Source organism: Melospiza melodia, chromosome 9, assembly GCF_035770615.1.
Source record: "Melospiza melodia melodia isolate bMelMel2 chromosome 9, bMelMel2.pri, whole genome shotgun sequence".
In the NCBI taxonomy this organism is placed as follows: domain Eukaryota; kingdom Metazoa; phylum Chordata; class Aves; order Passeriformes; family Passerellidae; genus Melospiza; species Melospiza melodia.
In genome coordinates this window covers 20,222,603-20,242,453 of record NC_086202.1, presented here as the reverse complement: position 1 = coordinate 20,242,453, position 19,851 = coordinate 20,222,603, and the positions used below count along the sequence as shown (strand labels likewise).

The following is a 19,851-nucleotide window of genomic DNA, read 5'->3' as shown; positions in this document are numbered from 1 at the left end:
AGTATCTCTATATATGCACACAACCTGTAATAGAATAGCAGACAGTGTTTAATATCCTGAGTTTTTTATTTGTAATGAACAGTTGGCATTCACCAAAAAAACCCCATGATTTAAAAGTCTTGTTGGCTTCTGTAGACCTGTGTCTAGCCAGACAAGCATTTAAAGATTTGTTTTTCTGTTATCCACAATACTGCCTGCTCTGTTATATAATTCTTGAGTTGGAGTCTGCATGGCCCTGTTGTAGGATTTGGTAATTGTGTGAGCTACTTACTCATGTCTGGGCAGTTACTTCATTTCAGGAGTTGCAGCTGTCTGGAAAAGGTGCTTTCATCACCAGAGTCCCTCATACTTGGGAACTAAAGACTTTAAGTGCTGGTAGTATTTACTGCACCAGTGAGGTGCATAAGATAATTTCCTGCCTGTGCCATGGAAGCAAGTTAAACTGGAATATCCAGTGAGAAGATAGTCTGTATATATGTTCCTTTGGGCAGCTGAACAGTCTGCCTCACAGTCCTAGTTGAAAAGAGGTTAACTGGAAGTCTAAAGACTTGATCTCCTCAATTATTGATGGCCAGTGTCCACAGTCAGCCTGTTTCTGCATGCAGTAACTTCTAACATCACTTCTAAAAAAGTAGTGCATAAGTTAAGGTCAGACTTCTGTAGCATCAGAAATAGGATCTGCTATTTCTGTTTGAAAAGTTACTTTAATGTGCTGTAAATAGATTTTCTAAGAAGACCCAAGAGTAGAATCAGCAGTTGTTAGGTTGCACCAGAGTGTCAAAGCTGTCAAACTGCTTTGTCTTTTTTTTGTAAAGTTGTTCCTCTTTTGTATTGTAATTGGTTCATTTGTAGAATCGATGGTACATCAAAATCTGAAAAAAATGTTTCAAGTTCATTTTATTTAGTATTCTTTCATTCTTCATCAGAGGCCCGAGTAACTGTAATACACAGGTTAAGATAGCCCAACAATCCTTGCAGTGTTTTAGCAAATACTTAATGCTGTAGGGACCAGTCATAGCCTTAGGGTAGGGTGTGAGAAAGAAAAGAAAGTTGGAGCAGAAATTGAGTGATGTGAAAAAATGTATGTTTGTCTTTGGAGTACAAAGAAGACAACATTGAAAGAGATAGTGGTATACTTTTTAAATAGTCTGCAAAATGGCACAGAGTTCATTGGATTAGGTTCCTGCCTGCAAAACTTGCCATGCAGAAGTGGGCAGAAAAAGAGAGTAAGGGGGATGGTCGCAAACATGTAAGCATGAAGTTCAGCATGTAACCTTTTGTTCTGTCATTTTTAGTGACTTTGTCCTTTTCTTTTTCTTTCTTCTCCTATTGATTCTATCCTGTGTTATTCCCTTCAGCTTAGCCCATTTCTCCACCTAAATTCAGTTGTCCTTATCTTCCCTGATTCAGCCTTAGCCATAGTTGGTCCATCCCCTTAGCTAACCGCTTGTCTGGGCATTTCCCCTCTTTTTTTACCTACCCACTACCTTTCCAAAAAAAGTCAGTCTGCCAACTAATACAACTGCTCTGTCATCAAATGGCGATCCGTGGGGCTATAAAGAGGCCATCCACACTGACCTGTCAACTGAATCATTCTGGGCAAGAGCAGGATTCTTCATTTAATGGCCATTTACCCACTACTCCAGCCCAGAAAGTTATGGACCCTACCCCACATCATCCTCCAGGGAAGCTCCACCATTGGGTTGCATGACCTCAGGCTCCCGGGTACTTCAGAATGGGGGCAGAGGAGTGGGGCACGAGCCCTCTCTTTGCTCCTGCCCACCTGTGCTGCTGAGAAAAATGTGCGTATTCTGGCTGCCCTATTCATGCAACTGAGATTTCAGGGGGAGGGAGTAGAGGGTATTCTGTCTTAACCCATTTGATTTAATTTCCTTCTCTGACATGCTCTTAGACACACACAGAACTCCTGCAAAACCAAACTTTTCCTTTGAATATTACTGTTTGCTTGTGAAGCCATCCTAAGTCTAGAGGATGAGGTGTTTAAGTGATACATCCATCAAGACACAACTTTTAAGCATTGCTAGGCACTGAAAAGTCTTGGATTGTTGTTTTAGTGAATTTTAAAAAGTGAGTGTTAAATGCTAGCTTATATCCTTGGGATTTAAATTCCTATATTCATGCATTATGTTGGATTTAGTCTTTGTTTCAGAGTGTCCCAATAAAGACAACAAAGCCTGTGTCCTAGAGACTTCTGATTCTTGACATCTCCTCCATGGCAATTAGATGTCTGGTGACAATGGGAGAATATTTGCAGTCTTTGAAAGGAGAAGAAAATATTAATGCAAAGCCAGCAGCTTTCATTCTAAAAGACTGAGCTGGGCTTTATTCAATGCAAATCCTCAGCTAGTGCTAATAGCACTAAATACTGTCAAATAATTTCTCTCATGGTAGTTAAGGATGCCTACCAAACAATCTTTATCAGATTGGAATGTTTAGAGAAGTTGTGCATGCTGAAGTGAAACATCACTTTCTTCTGTCTTGGGGGGAGCCACTACAAGGATAATACTGTTCTTGGAGTTCCTGGAAGATATGTGGCAGTCCATGCTGTGAAGGGGAAAAAAATCCATCAAAGCACAGACTTATGTACCAAAATGCTACACATCTTTTATTTTCATTGCCAACATTTCTCTTTTGCTTCCTTAATTTCTTTTCTTTTATGTAGTCTGCTTGTTTCTAAAAAATTTCGCCACAAAATGACTCTTTCCTTTGCAAATGAAAAGTGAACCTTGTGTAGCTTGGTTTTTATTGTTAGGATTCCTTCCTGCTCATTTTTTGTAATATCTTTGTAGCATTCGTAGTTGCAGTGAATTGGTTTTTTAACTGTTGCAGGTACAATTTTATACGTAGAATCTGCTTTTAATGTTGTTGATTTTGATGCTAATCTCTAGAGCAGGGTGAAGGCTCAGGAGGGCCAGCTATGCACTCTGGGGGCTGTTAGACCACTATTTGCTATTAGGGACTTTGATTTCCTATCATCCTATGAGGGGTAAAAGTTTGTGATATAAAGGCTAGAAAAAAGTCTTTGTAGCTTATCATAAATTCCCTTCTTATCCTGCATCTCTGCTTGGGACTGCTCACGTGAGTAAAGCCATGCGTGTGTTTGTGCTTGCAGGTTTAGGACTGTGACTGTGTGAGAACCATAGAATTGAGCAAAGGCAATACAGAAAACCTGTGATGTCAAATAGTCTTAATTCCCATTTGATATGAGGAAATGGGGAGTAAATTGTGTTGAAGAGAAAATACTGGCATTCAGACACAAGCTGTAGTAAGGGAGTGTTGTGTATCAGCTGATCCATGTTCATAGTTTGTGGGTGTGCTCTTAGCTTGTGGCAGATGTGAATTGGCTGGCTTGGCCCTTGAGAGCCAAGTGAGGCTTCTTCACTGTATAGACTAGGCTAACTCAGATTACTTAGTGTTTGCTACAGGCAAAGAGATGAATAGTTAGTGCAGAGCAGCTGGTGATGTGTAGTCATTTATTATTAGATGGTAATTTGTTCATGTGTTTGAGTCTTTGTTCAACAGAGTAATGTCTGGCAAGCTGTCCTCAGGAGTTTCATGTTCATAGTCATTAAAACTGACAGCAAAAAAGTGGTGTCCTTAGACTGTTAGAAGACAAAGCAGAGTCAACATTTTCCTTGGCACTTGGATAAGCTGTCATTAACCAGAATTGTTGGAGGGGTTGTATTGTTGTTTTATGACTTCAAAAATGGAACATCCTCTCCAAGACAAACCAAAAACTTACAGATACAAAAACTTACCTAAACTTGCCAGTTAGTGCTGGAGTGTGTGCGGTTCCTAAGGAGCAAGAGCCCTGCTGCTCTTAGCACAGTGAACACTTGATCTGAAGGCTCTTGTCATCTCCGCTGTGTTCTTCCTTCTTCCAGGCCACCTGACTGACAGTGAGTGCAATCAGAGGCATGTTTCAAAGAAGGGCTCGCTGGCAGACCGCAAGAGGAGTTCTAGCCGGTCTAGGCGGAAAGGAGATGAGGCTCAGTCATCAGGATACCACAGTGAAGGCAAGAGATGTTACTTTATTTTAAATATCAGTATCTTTCTGAATGTTTTTAATGTTCTCAGTGGGTACGTGCATTTCCCTCATTGTTTCTTCCATCTTTGTCATTATTTAGTCCTCTCTTTGCTTTTTGATATTTAGGTCTCTTTTGGTTGGATGTTTGTTTAGGGAGTGTTGGATTTTATATTACAATTTTGTTGTTTTGGATTGTACTTCTCAAAGTCTGCATGAAGATGCTGCAAGTAGGGCTGCTAGCTTAATTGAAGTTATTTTTGTGGCTTTTGCTGTCTCTACAAACTGCAGGGGAAACCTTGAAGGAGAAACAAGCCCCCAGAACTGCCCCCAAACCATCCAGCAGCACCAGCAGGCTGAGGGAATTTAAAGAGACAGTGAGCAATATGATCCACAGCAGACCACAGCAGATTTCCCAAACCATGCAGAATTCCCCTCGCGGAGGGAACACCGTGGATCAGGCAGAAACACGACCCTCAAAAAGCCTTTCTGCGCACACCCGCGACTGGGAAGTGGAGAGTACCAGTAGTGAATCTAAGTCCAGTTCATCTAGCAGGTACAGGCCAACGTGGAGACCCAAAAGAGAGTCTCTGAATATAGACAGCATCTTCAGTAAAGACAAGAGGAAACATTGTGGCTACACTCAGCTTAGCCCTTTCTCTGAAGAAGCAGGTAAGAGCTTGAGAAGATTTACTTCAGAATGTGTGGGAAGTGAAATTTTGAGCATGGAATTCAGGTCAGTGGTGAGTCATGTCTGTGAAGACTGAATCCTATGTGGGTATTCATATTGCATGTGTGGTAGTTCTGTTTGATTTCTATGTCCTGCATTTCCTGTCTAAGGGAAAATTAAGGGAAACTATACCATCTACCCTGCTGGAATGGACACAAGCTGTATTACTGAGTGTCCCAAGTTTGTCCTTTGGAGCAAGCTTTTGTATTGCTCTGGTTTTTTCTCTGGCTCATCATGGTATTTTTACTTGATGGCTCAGAGTATGGTGCAGAAAGTACTTTGTGTATCAGTCCAGAGGTCTTGTTGTGAAGATAAGAGCATGGAAGCCAGTGATGATTTATCTGGGAAGATTTTACAGCTATGCAGCTTGTACATGGAGACTTTGCTGGTTTTGACAATTGAAAATAATTGGGAAGCATAAAGAGATATGTAAAGGGAAGGCGAAGGGGAAGAGAACACACCTCCAGGGAAGGAAGGGACACAAACAAGAATTAAGTGGAAAGACTGTGAAATGTATAAGGGAGAATTAAAAAAAAACCCAAGTTTTCCTGTCCTCTGTATAAGCCACAACAAATCATAAATAGCAAAATAAACAGTGTAAAAATGAGAGCATCTGAAATAGATATGACAGAGTATTGGAAATGCAATTAGATATACTGTAAAATTATCTTGTACAAATAAAAATTATTTTGGGGAAGAAAGGATTTTCATTCCAGACATAATTGTTACCTCAGGGGGAATATGCTAAGTTATACTGAAGAAAGACTCAAAGATAAATTTGCGAACAGGTTATTGCTTAAAATTGCTAGGAAAGCTGTAAAAGTATTGCGTTTTTCTTGCTTAATATTGCAGGGTTTACACAAAACTAAGGATGGTGATTTAAACATATTTGAGAAGCTAACATGTATGGATGTTTTGCTGGTATTGAAGCTTATGTCTTCTACCAAGCTGTGTTGTTTATCTCAACAGGTAAAGAACTTACTGAGAATGAGGTGAAGGAGCATGCTGTTCACGAAACAAGGTCAAGCCAGTCAAATGTGAGATACAAGCGTGGTGTGCTGGGCCGGGGCACCCAGCACCACATGGTGGATCAACATCCTCACCTAATACAGAGGATGGAGTCTGGCTATGAAAGCAGTGAGCGCAACAGCAACAGCCCAGTTAGTCTGGACATGCCCTTGTCTGAAAGTTCAAATACTCACAGGTACATTTCAACAAAATTCTTATTTGGAATGATTGAAGTCTTGATTGTTTTTGTCGTTACATAATGGTGTAGAACATTTTGGAAAACAGTGGTCCTAGTTTTAAATATAGCTGTATTGGAACAGGGGAGAAATAGGGAAATGGGAGCCTATTCTTCTCAGTATATTGATAACTTCCTGCTGATGAGCAGAGAAAAAAACGGGGATTGAGTGAGCGAGAAAGATGGTCTAAAGTGATGCATCTGAAATAGTTGTGCCTTTAGTCTATGACTTAAAAACTTGTACTTTGAGTAACTCATAGTGCCTTTTGTTTGCATTAAACCGTTGATTCATAGACACCTTGTACAAAATCAGAAATTAGTAGCCTTGTATAGAAATCTTTGTTTTCTGACATACTTGTAATATTTGTATGTAAAAATAGACAGCACAATGTGTTTCTTTCCTTGACTTAGGAAGCTTTAGGTAATCACAAATTGGGACTGTTTATGGCCAGTAAACAATATGTAAGAATCTGTTCTGAACAACTCCTGGACCACAATTTAATATGAAATGCATCATCTTACGGAGGAGAATAGAATTACTGTCTTCCTTGTTAACGTTCTCTTCCCCTGTTTCTTCCAAGATTTTCTTATGGTAGACTTCTTTAAAAATGAGATTAAAATGCAAGTATATATTTGTGTGGATACAAAAAAGGTAGATACAGTTTCTCCTGGAGAAATTAGTCAAATGGTAAACTATAATTACTCTCTTCTTGGAGGGATGTTCATGTGAAGAGAGGAAGTGCCTTTGTTCCCGCATGGCGCAACATCCCAAAGTCTCACAGTAGCAGCATCTTGGAAGTGGAGTCAGCTTCATCAATTGGGAGCTGGACAAACAGCCCACACACCATGGGAAATGGTAAGGTACACTTTGTAGGGGTGGTTATGGAAGGTAAAATGTATTGAGTTGTTCTTTGCTTTCTGGATGTTTATGTTTACAGGGAAAGTATAAGGGAAGGGAGAAGCAACTTTGAAGAACATAACAGTTTTGTAAGAAATAATTCTAAGATTTACCAAAGGGGATTGCAAAAGACTTGTTGGAACATTCCTTTGATCAAGTTGCTCTGGCATGTCTTTTTGTGTATTGACTTAAATGATAAAATAAAACTTTTTTCCTATTCCTTTTTTCCTATTCTTTCTTGTAACTCAATATTCTTCAACAAAACCTTCCCAAACCTTCATCAAAAAAACCTTCCCAAGCATAGCTCATAACTTAGTAGAGTTCTGAAAACCAGCTTGTAATTCTATACAAAATTCAAAACTGTTAGAACTGTGAATGTTCTTTTACAAGCTGTTTGGGCTGAGGCTAAGCTTTTCTGCTTATATATCATTCTAAGCAAATACTTTTTTCCAGAGAGGGAAGGGAAAGGCAGCAGGGGAGGCACTTTCTGAATACCAGTAATAGTTGGAGTGAGAATGAGAACTGATGGATTTCTGTTTTGTAGGATATTGAGGTGCTTTATTTTCCTCCCATTTTCATCCACTTCATGCAGTTAGATGAAAAACATCTCATTGGAATCCATTTAACTTCCACGAGCTAGTGATCTGGCTAATTTGACATAGCTTTATTTACAAGTTATAAACACAGCAAGAAGCCTCAAGATTTCATCATCAGCTTAGAGTTATTTCTTCCAATGGTTCTTTCTGTTCTATGCTGTTTGTGTGAGCCAGTGAATCCATAGGCTGTGCTGCAGGGGAGCTTGAAACACTGCTGTATTTTTATAAATAAAACTAAACAAAATTTATGCTCTGCAGTTCAGTGGTCTCAGACTCTTATTACCTAATATTAATTTTATTCTCCAATAATATTGCCTTGTCTTTTAAGGGATACTTTAAGAGATGTAGCTATCAAAAACGTTGCTTATTTGTTTTGAAGGTGGAGACATCTTTGTTCCTTTAAAGAGTGAGCTGGATGAATTGCAAGAAGAGGTGGCAAGGAGAGCACATGAGCAAGAGCTACGCAGAAAAAGAGAAAAGGAAATGGAGGCAGCAATGGGCTTTAATCCCCGTCCCAGCAGGTTTATGGATCTAGATGAACTGCAGAATCAGGGTAACCTTTGAATGCAGTATATTTTGCAAGATGGTAGTGCTGAAGTTTTTTTAACCTTTGAATGTAATTTCCTGATTTATTTGTGTGTGACTATAGCCACATCCACCCCCCATTACAGATATGTGCCTTCAGGAAGTGAAATACTGTCCATTTCAAACCTGCAGAGAGTAAAAAAACTTTGATATTTTGACCAAATTTTTTCTTAAATGAAAAAGCAAAATAATGTAGAGATATTCTTAGTATATCTGCATTTTTCCAATTTTTTAGTGATACACACTGTTGATAGTATTGATACCTTGATTTAGCTGTAGGCCTTTAACCAGCATCTTGGAATGGGCAGGGCTGTTTTTACCTTTCAGGCACCTCAGCTTCATCTGCAGCAGAGGTGGTTAATATAAACCATCATTCTGCTTCTGCTTGATTTTAGTACCTTTGCAGCCCTGAGCAATTCTGCTTGTTCTGCCCTTGTGCTTTGCAGTGTTTCTCCCTGCCTGGCTGTGGACCCACAGCACAGGTGTTGGGACAAATACTCTGGCTGGATCTAATTGAAAATCTCAGCTGGATTTAGTTGCCTATCTTTTCGAGAGAAAAAGAATTTTTAAAAAATGAAAAACCAAATACAAAGTTTGATTGTCTTTTCCATGACTCCTCATCTTTCTGGGAGGAGATTGCAGCAAAACAGGTTTAATTGGAAGGTTGCAGCTGGAACAGAGGGAACATGACAGGATTCACATGTAATACTTTGTTTTAGTCTCCATCTGCCAGTAGGAGGATTCAGGAGAAATGTGGGATAAAGTGCACTGACCCAGTCAAGAGTGAACCTTGAAACCTGCTGGAACACTTAACTGGGGATTGTTGGAGGGTGAGCAGGGCCAAGAAGAGTGAGCACCTGGGCTCTGGTCTAACTAATGTATATATGATCAGGGCAGTCCTGCTGTGCTGCCAGGCCTCCTGGCATCCCCATGCTGCTTCCTCCAACCTTACGTAGGAGGGAGTTGAGGTTGCTGGTTTGCTGCTCAAGGAGAGGAAGGAGAGGGGCAGCCCACAGCAGTGCCAGTTTTGGACATGATCCCAACTGTGCTTTGCAACCTATAGCCATGCCAACTGCTCAGCAGGCAGAATGACACTGTGCCAGTGACAGCTGAACAATATGATCTCCCTGAGAATGTCTGACTGGGAATGTGTGTATAATTTTTACTGACCATCAGTTATACTTTACAGTCCTGCTATGGTCTGCTGGTAACCAGGTCAAAAATTCTGATGTACCAGAGTAGATAAATATATTTTTCTATTAGTATAGTGTTTATTTTTGTAACATAAATGCCAGTGGTTTAAAAACTGAAAAGTAAACCTCTGTTGCTGAGCATGTTGTCTTCTCTGCTTCTCCTGCATGAAAGAAAACAGCATATTCTCCAGTATTTTACCCCTCTTTTTGATCTATTCTATTAGTTGATGGAAGCAAAAATTACTTAGCTTTTCTTTGTTGAAAAGAAAGTAAATTAGACTAATGCTTAATCAAAAAAGAATTTAGTAGAATGTTTGAGGAGTCCAGATGTATTGACTTGAGATCTAGGGAAGCCTTTGTTTATTCCTTTTCAGTCTTTCCCCACCCCAGTCAGAGATATAATAGCTTCACAGACTGCTGGGCTGCCTGGAAGGCTTGCTTGTATGCAGAACTCCAGAACACTTGTGACTCATTTTCCCCTCAAGTAAACTGCTAAATTCATGCAAAGAAAGCTAACTTTAGTGTTCTGCCCTTGATTACAAGCCTCAGTTGACTTGATTTTGAAACTGAAGGTGCTGCTTGATTAACTTACTGCTCTAACAACTCTCACTTCTCTCTCTAGTACTAGCTTTTAATGCAGATTCTTTGGGGTTTATGGTAAAAGAGTTTGTATTTACATCTGTGCACAGCAATGTTAGGGAGCAGGTCAGGCCACAGCATGTGTTATGCAGATTGAGAGAATGTAATTTATTGTTGGCTGATCAAGGTGCTCACATTCTCTGCCACAATGACAGAGACGTTCCATTAAAAAAGACCCACCCCTGAACAGAGTAAAAGTCAAGTTTTATTTTCTATTTTCCCTGCCTCATTTGAATGTTTACATTTTAGTGTATAATTTGCATAATGCCTAATAGGTGACACAAAATAGTTTGGGCATTTCTTCCTCTCAGAAATGGATGTTATGATGCCAGGACACAGTTTCTTTTTGTGTCCAAAATTATTTATCCTTCTCCAGCACTGTTTTCCAAATTGTTACGAAAGGAATTCTTGACAGTTGTCCCCTTCTTCTCAGCTTCCACCACCTTGTTTTTCATGTTGCAAGACTGTTGGGTTTTTATATTCTGACTTAGAGCAGTTAAGTGTATGCACTAAACTCATTTATGGAGTATTTCATGCAGGCATTTATGTTCACACTCAACTCCTGAATTTTCTTTCCCAGACATGTTGATTGTTCCAGTTTGTTTCCATTTTGATGAAGAAGAGGCAGATGGATTTTGTCAGGAAACTTAAGATACAATGAAAAAACCCTAATCTGCTGTATTTCTTTTACTGATACATTTTGGTTTAGATTTGGTTCTAAATTGATTTAATTCCTTCTTGACAGAAGTCATTTGAACTGACTCTGTTCTATGTCTGTACCATCTTTTATACTGACTTAAAGTGTTGAAAATAGTAGAAAAAGCCAGTACAACTCTCTCAACTAAAGAAAATTTGAGGGAAAAATCCCGTTCATGTTGTTTTACTGTATGGATGTCAAGCATATGAGGGTGCTCAAGATGTACTTCTGCTTAGAGAGGGTTAGGTGGTGCAGTCTGGAATATGCACAGCCTCTGCAAGAATCCGCGTGTGGAAGGATTTGGTGATCACAAATGGGATGAGGGTAAGTGAGGGTTCTGCAATGATGAAACCAAAATGAAGGGTGCTGCCCATTTGCAGGGAGGAGTGATGGCTTTGAGAAGTCGATGCAGGAGGCAGACTCAATCTTTGAAGAGTCGCTGAATCAGGAGCAGAAGGGGGATTGTGCTGCAGCTTTGGCTCTCTGTAACGAAGCTATATGTAAGTAACCGTAACCGCCTGAGCTACTGCGCTTTGACTGTTACTAATACACAATAGAGGCTGAAACACCACAGTAAGTGGTCAGGTTGTGATAGAGGGTCCAGCTGCTCTTTAGGAACATGCAGGTGGAGAGAATTTTTCATTTTTATAAGCATTTTCATTTGGAGGTTTTAGTCCTATTCCTCTTCATCTCTGTTTTTTTCATGTTTACATTCATTTTGTTGTTCTCTCCAGTGCTAAGGCAGTAACAGCACTGGGGTGCTGATGTGCCCTTTTTGGTGCTGTTATGTTTCAGCAAGCACCTGGTAGGTGGTTCCCCTTCCCACTCAATCCTCACAATTTTTCTCCGTTGTCAGGCCGAACTGCAAAGGCCATTAAGCTCCCCTGTTTTTCATGGAGGGTGTAGCATAGGAAGAAAATGGTAGCCCACTCTAGAGTCTTCTGGATTAGCAGAAGTGAACTATGCTGTACTTTAACTTTCATGATGAAAAAAGCATTAGGACATTGAAATGCTTAAATGCATTGTGACCTTTGAGAATGTGTGCTATGTGATTTCATTTTATTTTTGGTGTTTTTCCATTATGACTGGCTGGCTGTCTCACTCCATGCTCCCCTCTGTCTGTGTAGAATGGCTGCAGACAGGGTGAGTAGCTCCTGTGCTGTTTTCATTTAGAAATTGGCTTTTATGGACCGCAGAATAAAGGGTGCAGCATACAGTTGTAGTGACAGCTCTATTAGCTTTCTTTCCAGCAAGGAATCTCAAATCCCAGCTGGGTATTCCTGCACACGAAAGGGAGTCCCAGGTATGGAGGATGCAGGAGAAGAGTACATGACAGAATGAAGCATCATTGTAGTAGAGCTGGAAAGAGCCTGTGTGAAGGGATGAGAAATTGGGCTAAAACAACGATATTTTTATTTTATTTTGGTTTAGTTTCAATTAATGTGTTTGTACACCTGGCTAAGCTGAATGTGCATTAATGAAACAGTAGCATCCTTGTGAATTCTTTTGTGGCAGTATTCGCATGGTCCATGTTTTTTGTTCCTGCTGCATATTTTTTCTTTTTTTTTTTTTTCTTTTTCAATTTTATTCCTTTTTTCTGTTTGTTTTCTGCTATGTTTTCTTTTGCATTTTAGCTAAACTAAGACTTGCCATGCATGATGCCAGCGCTAGCACTCACAGCAGAGCCCTAGTCGATAAGAAGCTGCAAATCAGTATCCGAAAAGCCCGGAGCCTCCAGGATCGCATGCAGCACCAACAGCCACCGCAGCCGCTGCCTCCGCCGGCCTGCCACCCACCCCAGGGCGGCACCATGGCCCAGTCTACAAGGTAGTGCCAGTACCTCGCCTGGGCACCACCCGGGCTGCATCTGTGAGCAGTGCAGTCTGGAAAGAAATAGCAAACTATGTCTATTCCCTGGATGGTCCAAGTCCTACTGTGTTACACCTATTCTTCTCTTCTCTGGGTTCAATCCTATTGTAAAACAGTCAGCTACCCCATTTTTCCCCTCCCCACCACCCTTTCTCCCAGTCGTTATAGAACAGTCCAATGTGCATGTGTTCAGAATGTGATCTGTGACACAGAATTGTAGCAGTCAGTGCCTGGCAGCATTGATGTCTCATGCACCAAGGGAAAAAATACAATAGACAATAATCTGGCTAAAAAAAGTGGGGATACGTTAGGATAAAATGAGACTGTTTATAATCAGGAGCAGTTTCAGGACTCAGCAAAAGACTGTACTGCAGTCAAAATTTTGCTATAGTTGCTTTTATGTTGGGAATATTAGCCAGTATGCTTAGTGCTCTGTAGTTTGAAAACTGTTGAGTACGCTGATCTTTCTAGTCCACTTCTCTTGTGGTGCACTGGTACAACTCTTGAATCCAGATCCTGATCCTGTCACCTTGACTACTCCATCATTCTTCATTTTCTTTCTGTGCTTCTCAGCATCCTGTAGCCTGGCTTACCAGCCCTCCTCAGTGTCTCTTCATGATTCTTTCTTCCATACTGACTTTAACTACAGCATAATTAACTCTCTGCTATAACTGATCCTTTCTTCCTACTGTCTTTAGCATGCAGCTTAATCCTTCTTTCTTCCCATGCCATTCCCTCCTAGCACTAGACCATCCCTATCCAATTTCTAGGCTATTTCTTGAACTGTTACTTTTTTTTCCCCTCTCCCTTCCTAACATGTTGTATTACCAGAAGCTTAGGTAAAATCTTGGATGAGAATCATTTTTCTGTTCCTTTCTGTAAAATGCCGGGTACGGCTGTATCCAAACCCAGTTAATTTGCACACCTGCCAGGCTATAGTTCATAACATTCTTTTCTTTTGCTGCAGTACCTGAATTACATGTAATGAAAGCTGATCTTGTTGTCAATCAGGAGTCCATTATATTCTCTCTTACAGGAGAAATGCAGAGCTCAAATTAGGCATATGGCAGATTCTAAGAAAATGAAAAGCACTTTAACTAGTTTTGCTAATGCTGAACTCACTCATGGCTGCTCTGTGAAAAAGAGCATTACTTTTGCAAAGTGTTATATCCAACTGAATGTTAATATTTCAGTCAAGGAGAAAGAAACCCTGTTCATAGCCAGAGTTCTGTACTCCAGCTTTGATTTAAATGACATTGTAGACAGTACAAAGTTTGCAATTCCTCACAAATAATTTTCTATTGCTACATGCATCAACTAGGTCTTCATGATAACTTTCATTCCATGCATCTCAAGGAGGAAACAAAACAGTAATTTTACAGTTGCCTTAAGTTTTCTGCTGGAGCTGATGTAGCCTATCATTTTCTCATAGGCTGTGGACGTACTACTGTTTCTTCTGTCTGTATATTAAAATGCTAACTAAATGCAGAAAAATGCCACTCAAGAATATAACTGTCTTGCTTTGGTAGTTAAAAGAATTGACATTATTTTCTAGAAGTATGCTTAGGGTACAAATTATTGCAGAGTAATAGTTATGCATTTAACTTGAACTTTATTTAATGTTTTAGATCAATATCTCAAAGAATTAGACTATAAAAATGATATGAGAAAAATTCCAACCTGTTCTTCCATTTTTCAAGTCATTCTTCATGAAGAATGAGAGAGGGAATCTTACAGAAATATTGTCAGTTCATGTTCAGATCGCAAACATGCCCAAAGTATTTTAAAAGATATTTAAGATGTTACTGTTGAAAACAGTTATTTTATTTTATATAAATGCTATTCCTACTCTTCTTACCGTTGTCCCTTCTTACATACTCAATGTACTGGTTGAAATGCCTCTGGTGCTGTGCAAGAATACTTCATATAAAGCCTAATAGTAGCAAAATACTCTTAAAAACATGAAATTGATTCAGTTAGATTGTTAAAGCAGGAAAACGAAGTTAGAAGCAAAGGACTAGCACAAATGTGTCTAGTGAATTAATGCAAAGTCTTCATCAGAATACAGTGAGGAGAGTGTGTTGAGCTGTATGTCAGCTAGTGCAGGGTCTGTACCCTGGAGATGAACATAAGCAATGACTGCTGCTAATAATTTACTCTTCTGTGTGTTTTAGTGAACAGACTGGCCCGCTCCAAGTACTGCTGAGCCAGGAGGTACCACTGGAACCCAACAAAGAAGTGGAATTTGGGTCCAGTTCTTTCTTCCACCCACCTGCTTCCTGCCATGAATTGCACTCATCATTATATCCAGAGTCTTCCTCCTTGCCCCCTTCTGAAAGCAATCCATCCAACAGGATCTCTCCAAACTTCCAGTCTGCTTCTGCTGATTTTCATGACCAAGTTCCCTCTTTTCCTTATAGGCAAGGGTTGGCAGAGATGTCTGCAAGAACTGAGAATGAAGCCCACAAGAGTGGGGAATTTGCTGACACGCCAGCCACAGGGCTAAAAGACTATAGGGATTGCTGCAGTAGCAGCGCGTTAGAAGAGGTTCATAACATAACGCCTGTTCTCATACCTCAGTACCAATCCAAGGCTAACACAGTAAACTCTGGGTCTTTGCCTACATTGTTTCCCTGTCCACATCCACCACAAGCAGCATCTCCTGAAAAGGACAGCCAGCACAGTCCTTGTTCCAAACTTGCAAGCTCTCCAGTGCGGCCCAGCATTGATCTTTTAGGGGCCTATCATGCCATGACCCCTGCAACTTCATCCCCTACACAGCAGTGCTCCTCGGATCCTTTGCAGAAAAATAAGTACTGCACAGCAAACAGCCAGGAGATTTTATTTCCCTCACAGGGTGAATATGGCACAGCAGATGGTTCTAAATCTGAGGCTTTTAGTACAAAGGGACACGTTCGCTCCTTGGCAGAGCAGTTTCAGAAAATGCATGCAGTCTCTCAGAGAAAAGGTACTCGTGAAAAAGACTGGATTACTGTGTGTCAGGATGAGAAGTCTCCAAAGTTAACACAAAAATCTTTCATCAACCATTCATCTTCCGGTTACAGACAGCTAATCCATCAAAACCAAGAAAATAAAACCCAGTCTTCTGAAAAATTACACTCAACTGTGGATATTAGGGACGGGGTAGTTTCTTTGAAGGGTTTTAGTGCCCAACATGTTGCTTCTGTGAGTTTTTGTTCTCACAGTGAAGAACTGAGTAGAAGAGGTGGACAGAATATGGCAGACCCTGTACCCTACGTGGAAAGGCACTGTCATGATGGAGGAATGAAAGAGGTGGATGATGGAGCTGCTAGTAGCATGGTTGCCTCTATGCCTGTGGACCGTTGGGTGAATAATGTTTCTAGGTGTTACAGTTCTCAGAAGGCTAATAAGAATACTGAATGGCTTCCTGTACCTGGGAGGAGTCCACTCCTTTCCGATCAGAGAGCAGTTGGAGATGACTTGAGCAGGATCCCAGTACACCTGCATCCACAGTGGAATCAAGACACAGAACAGGAGCTCTCAGAACTGGAATCCCTCTATCAGACTAGTCTGCAGGCATCTCAGGCCACTAGGCCTTTCTTGGGAAGACAGGACAGTGCTAGGTATCCATTTGACCAATCAGGTAAGAATGCTGCAGTTGTTTTTCTTGGTTGACCTGCCTGTGTACTCCAGTGTAGGTGAAGATGCGTTTTCCAGTCGATTTAGTTAAACGGGTATTAATTTGTGCACAGATGCAGAAAAATTCAGGTTGTAGACTCTGGAAACTTTCCAGCTAACTAGAGAAAGCAGTGTCATAGCACTGCCTGGGGTGGCTGCAGAGTAGCTGTTGATCATGGCAAACATCTGTTAAGAGTAACATAGAAATAATTGATCCTGTTTTAAAGTAGAGAGCTAGCTGCTTATGTCAGGCTAATGATTTTTGCTGTTTGAAAGTCCTGCACCCCCTCTGGAATTTATTAAACTGTTTCTGTCCCTGATGCTAATGTTCTCCACATTGGTGAATTTTAACTGACTGTGTTGTAATTGAGAATTTGGTGTGTATCTGGTCGAGGGAAATAACTTCTAAAAGTTTATCAAGATCTGAGAGTTGAACCTGTGTTTTGCTAAGGACTGCCTACTTTAAGTTCTGGAAAGTTACTTGTGAAAGCAGCACTGAGGGTACATGAGGATCCATGAGACCTTGTGGATTAGTAGATGACGAAAGAAAACGAACAGATTCCATCAGTGAGGACATCCGGGTGTTGCTGGAGACATTCAATTAGAGCCTGATGACAGCAATCTGGTTCCACTTAAACTGATCTAATCTCCTGCCTGAGATAGAGCAACCTTGTTTCTCTGCTTCACAAGGGAAGCAAATTTCTTTATAATCTGTGTCATAGCATTAAATGAATTTTCTGGTTAAATGCAAGGCAGCCTGAAATTGGATGGGTACCAAGGTGACACAGATATAGCTTTACACATATGATGTATATTGCAATGAACACAACACAGGACAGGTTCTCCCCTGCCCTGCAGCCATGGCAGTGGAGCCCCCATCATTCCTGACAATGTCAGACCTGGCTGTGACCAGAGTGAGTACTGCAATAAAGTCTTGAGCAGATTTTTGTTGAACAGCCTGAGTTTTCTCTGGAACTCTTGTGTCTTGCAGTCTGCTCACAGACCACTTAAGACATCAAAATGTGGCCATTTACCCTTTGTTGTCCTGTTGGTTTACTTTCAGAGTTAGGCAGGATCTGACTTCCCAACTTAGCAGATACTGTCATGCATGGGCTTGAATCAGAAGGTCTTAGAAATTCCTACTTAGCTGACTGATTTTGGAAGTTCTTTCTGGAAATCTACCAGCATAAAGCCCAGTTGCTTTAGTGGTAGCTGGAGTTTCAGAGTTCTGTCATCAAATGACCCATTTCTTATGCTGACTTTTCTTGCCTATTTTCCCGCCACATATTTGATATGAGATCGGGATATTCTTCTAAAGTGAAGTTTGTATTTGAGATCATCTGGTTGCTGTAACTTTCAGTTGTTTTTCTAAGTTCTGCAAATTCTGTGTAAAACTGACAAGTTTGAACCAGTGCATCTACTGTGATGAACTGGATGAAAATCAACTGATTGTTTTTTTTTTTAGACCTAGTCCTAGGTCTAGGACTGCTCTTTCTTTCTCTTAACTTGGATTACATATAAATTTTCAAATGCTGTTGAAACTTTGACCCATATCCACTGGTTTTGTTAGACCTTTGCATTCAGAATCTTGGTGAAATGTCTGTTTCATTAGAGGGGCTTTACAGCACAGTTAAAGCCAAGCCAAATGCAACCACCTCAATGCAGAAAAGGTGTTGTTATCAGCATATCACCTTTCTTTCTTTCTAGAGGAACTGATTCCCTGTGACCAGTTTAAATTAGGCCATTGATCTGTCTATTCCATGAGGAATTTTAGGATTGTAAGTGGTTGATGGGGATTGCACTGAAGTGAGTTGTAGCAATCCTAGTTAAAAATAACACTTTTAAGTATTTAACCAGTGCAGCAAATTGCTGAGAAATGGTGGCATTGAATGGGAAAGAGGAGGTGAATATGTGGGGAGGGAACCTGAGGCTGACTTTTTTATCCCAAATAACTAGGTAACTTCCTTCTGGTAGCTGATCTTCTGTCTTTTTGGGCCCTTTAAACAATCTCACCTCTCTACCAGGCAAGTGTTGATGTGCAGTTAAATCATTTAAATCTTAAATAGTTCAATTAACTGCTCCCCTGAAGCCCGCAGGAGGGCCAGGGAAGTAGGCATAGTATCCTGATAGGCTGTCTCCCCTTGAAATGTTGGGTGTTAGCTGATGTATTCATGTTCCCAAGGATCTGTGACTTCTTGTTCTGTGTGCATAGTCCCTCTGTCTTTGCTGGAGAAATGTGCCATAACACGCAATCAGGTGTTGAATTTAATGAGTGTTTTCCTTCCCAGTGTCTGTGAGCCCGGGTGTGAGGAAGCTGCCTGCTGCAGCTGGCACGGGGCTGTCCAAAACCCCAACGGCGGAGATCGAGCGCAGTCTGTGTGGATCCAGTGTCTCTTCTGTCTCCAAGGTGATATTTTGGTACTTAAGATGTGCTAGAGGGGGAAGGGCTCTCCCTGTGCAAGAAAGAATTTACAGTAGGATAAGTGAAGTACATTATGAAAAAGAAACTGGGGTCATTTTTATTAATGTTAGAAAGAATTTTAAAGTGCAGTCTAGCTCAGGATTAACTAGCTAAAATATGAGTGACTCATGCTGCATGCGCTGCATGCAGTCAAATGATCTAAATTCTGGCTTGGAGGAAGACACTCCTGAAAACATTAAGATCTAGTCTCTTTCAACTTGGTGACATGAATTCCCTTGCATCACAGCTGATGATAACTGCTTCTTAATTTTACCACTTGCAGGGGCCCAGGCACTTTTTTTTTTTTTTTACTGTGTCACTACATATTTTTAAAGTGGGTGATAATTTGGTATTTGCTACAGTTGGTAGTTAGTCACCTCAGAGTGGGAGAACATTCTTTCTCATTTTTTTCCTGGGAAGAAACTGTTTAAATAACTGGCAGTTACATATCACTGCTTGTATATGAAGACATGGAAGTATTTTCAAGGGGAAATGACATTTCCTGTAATATCTGTGTACTTGCTAAAGGGAGCCCAAAGTCTGTTCCTTTACAGAACAATAGAAAGGAAGGATGGAATAAACATTTCCCTTGCTAGCATAAGATTAACAAGTTTCCAGCATTCATCAAATAATCCTAGGTATTTTTTTTTTTTGTTATGAGGAGACTGTAGTGTTTTATCATAAGACGACTGTCAGCTGCAGCCATGATTATCTCTTCAGGGGCAATGATGCCTGTAGCAGCCGTCAGTCCTTTAGGTGGATTCATCCCACTAAAGACATTTTGTCTTGACTTTAGGTACTTATAAAAGAATGTATCTCATTTAGACAAATCAATCTGTGTATATTTACTAAGGTAAGAAATACTATAAGGAATAATACTTTTAATCAGCAGATCCAAACAGAACCATTTATCTTAAGTTTTCCAAGTAGTACCCAAATAAGGGTTTTTGGAAAGAAAAGGTCATTAAATATCATTGAAATATGCTCCATTATATTTGTATTCATCTGTTGCCTCTAATTATTGTACAAAATTGATGTTGTGAAAAACCTTGTCTGAAATGGGGGGGGATATTGTCTGCAGGTCACATTTACCAGAGAACATAGCAGGGAACCAGAAGAGGAGGAAATCTACAGTGCAGAGAATTTCCGTCGCATTGCTCGCAGTCTCAGCGGGACAGTTATCTCTAACAGAGAAGAGACCTTGGTCTCTTCTCACAGCTTTGTAAGTAGAATGA

General features: G+C 40.4%; 1 protein-coding gene across 9 annotated transcripts in view; it reads left to right on the top strand.

Moving 5' to 3' along the window:
• Positions 1-19,851, top strand: part of USP54 (ubiquitin specific peptidase 54) — a 91,487-nt gene that overhangs the window by 67,859 nt on the left and 3,777 nt on the right. For 6 of the 9 annotated variants that reach the window (XM_063163753.1, XM_063163754.1, XM_063163755.1 and 3 more), the window contains 10 exons: positions 3,906-4,037; positions 4,337-4,717; positions 5,745-5,979; positions 6,735-6,874; positions 7,892-8,065; positions 11,007-11,126; positions 12,261-12,453; positions 14,670-16,120; positions 18,444-18,562; positions 19,698-19,838. In XM_063163753.1, the coding sequence (XP_063019823.1) occupies positions 3,906-4,037; positions 4,337-4,717; positions 5,745-5,979; positions 6,735-6,874; positions 7,892-8,065; positions 11,007-11,126; positions 12,261-12,453; positions 14,670-16,120; positions 18,444-18,562; positions 19,698-19,838 (3,086 nt within the window). Of the gene's footprint in view, positions 1-3,905; positions 4,038-4,336; positions 4,718-5,744; positions 5,980-6,734; positions 6,875-7,891; positions 8,066-11,006; positions 11,127-12,260; positions 12,454-14,669; positions 16,121-18,443; positions 18,563-19,697; positions 19,839-19,851 lie in introns of those variants that run through there. The other 3 variants (XM_063163757.1, XM_063163761.1, XM_063163762.1) reach the window with 3 other exon arrangements.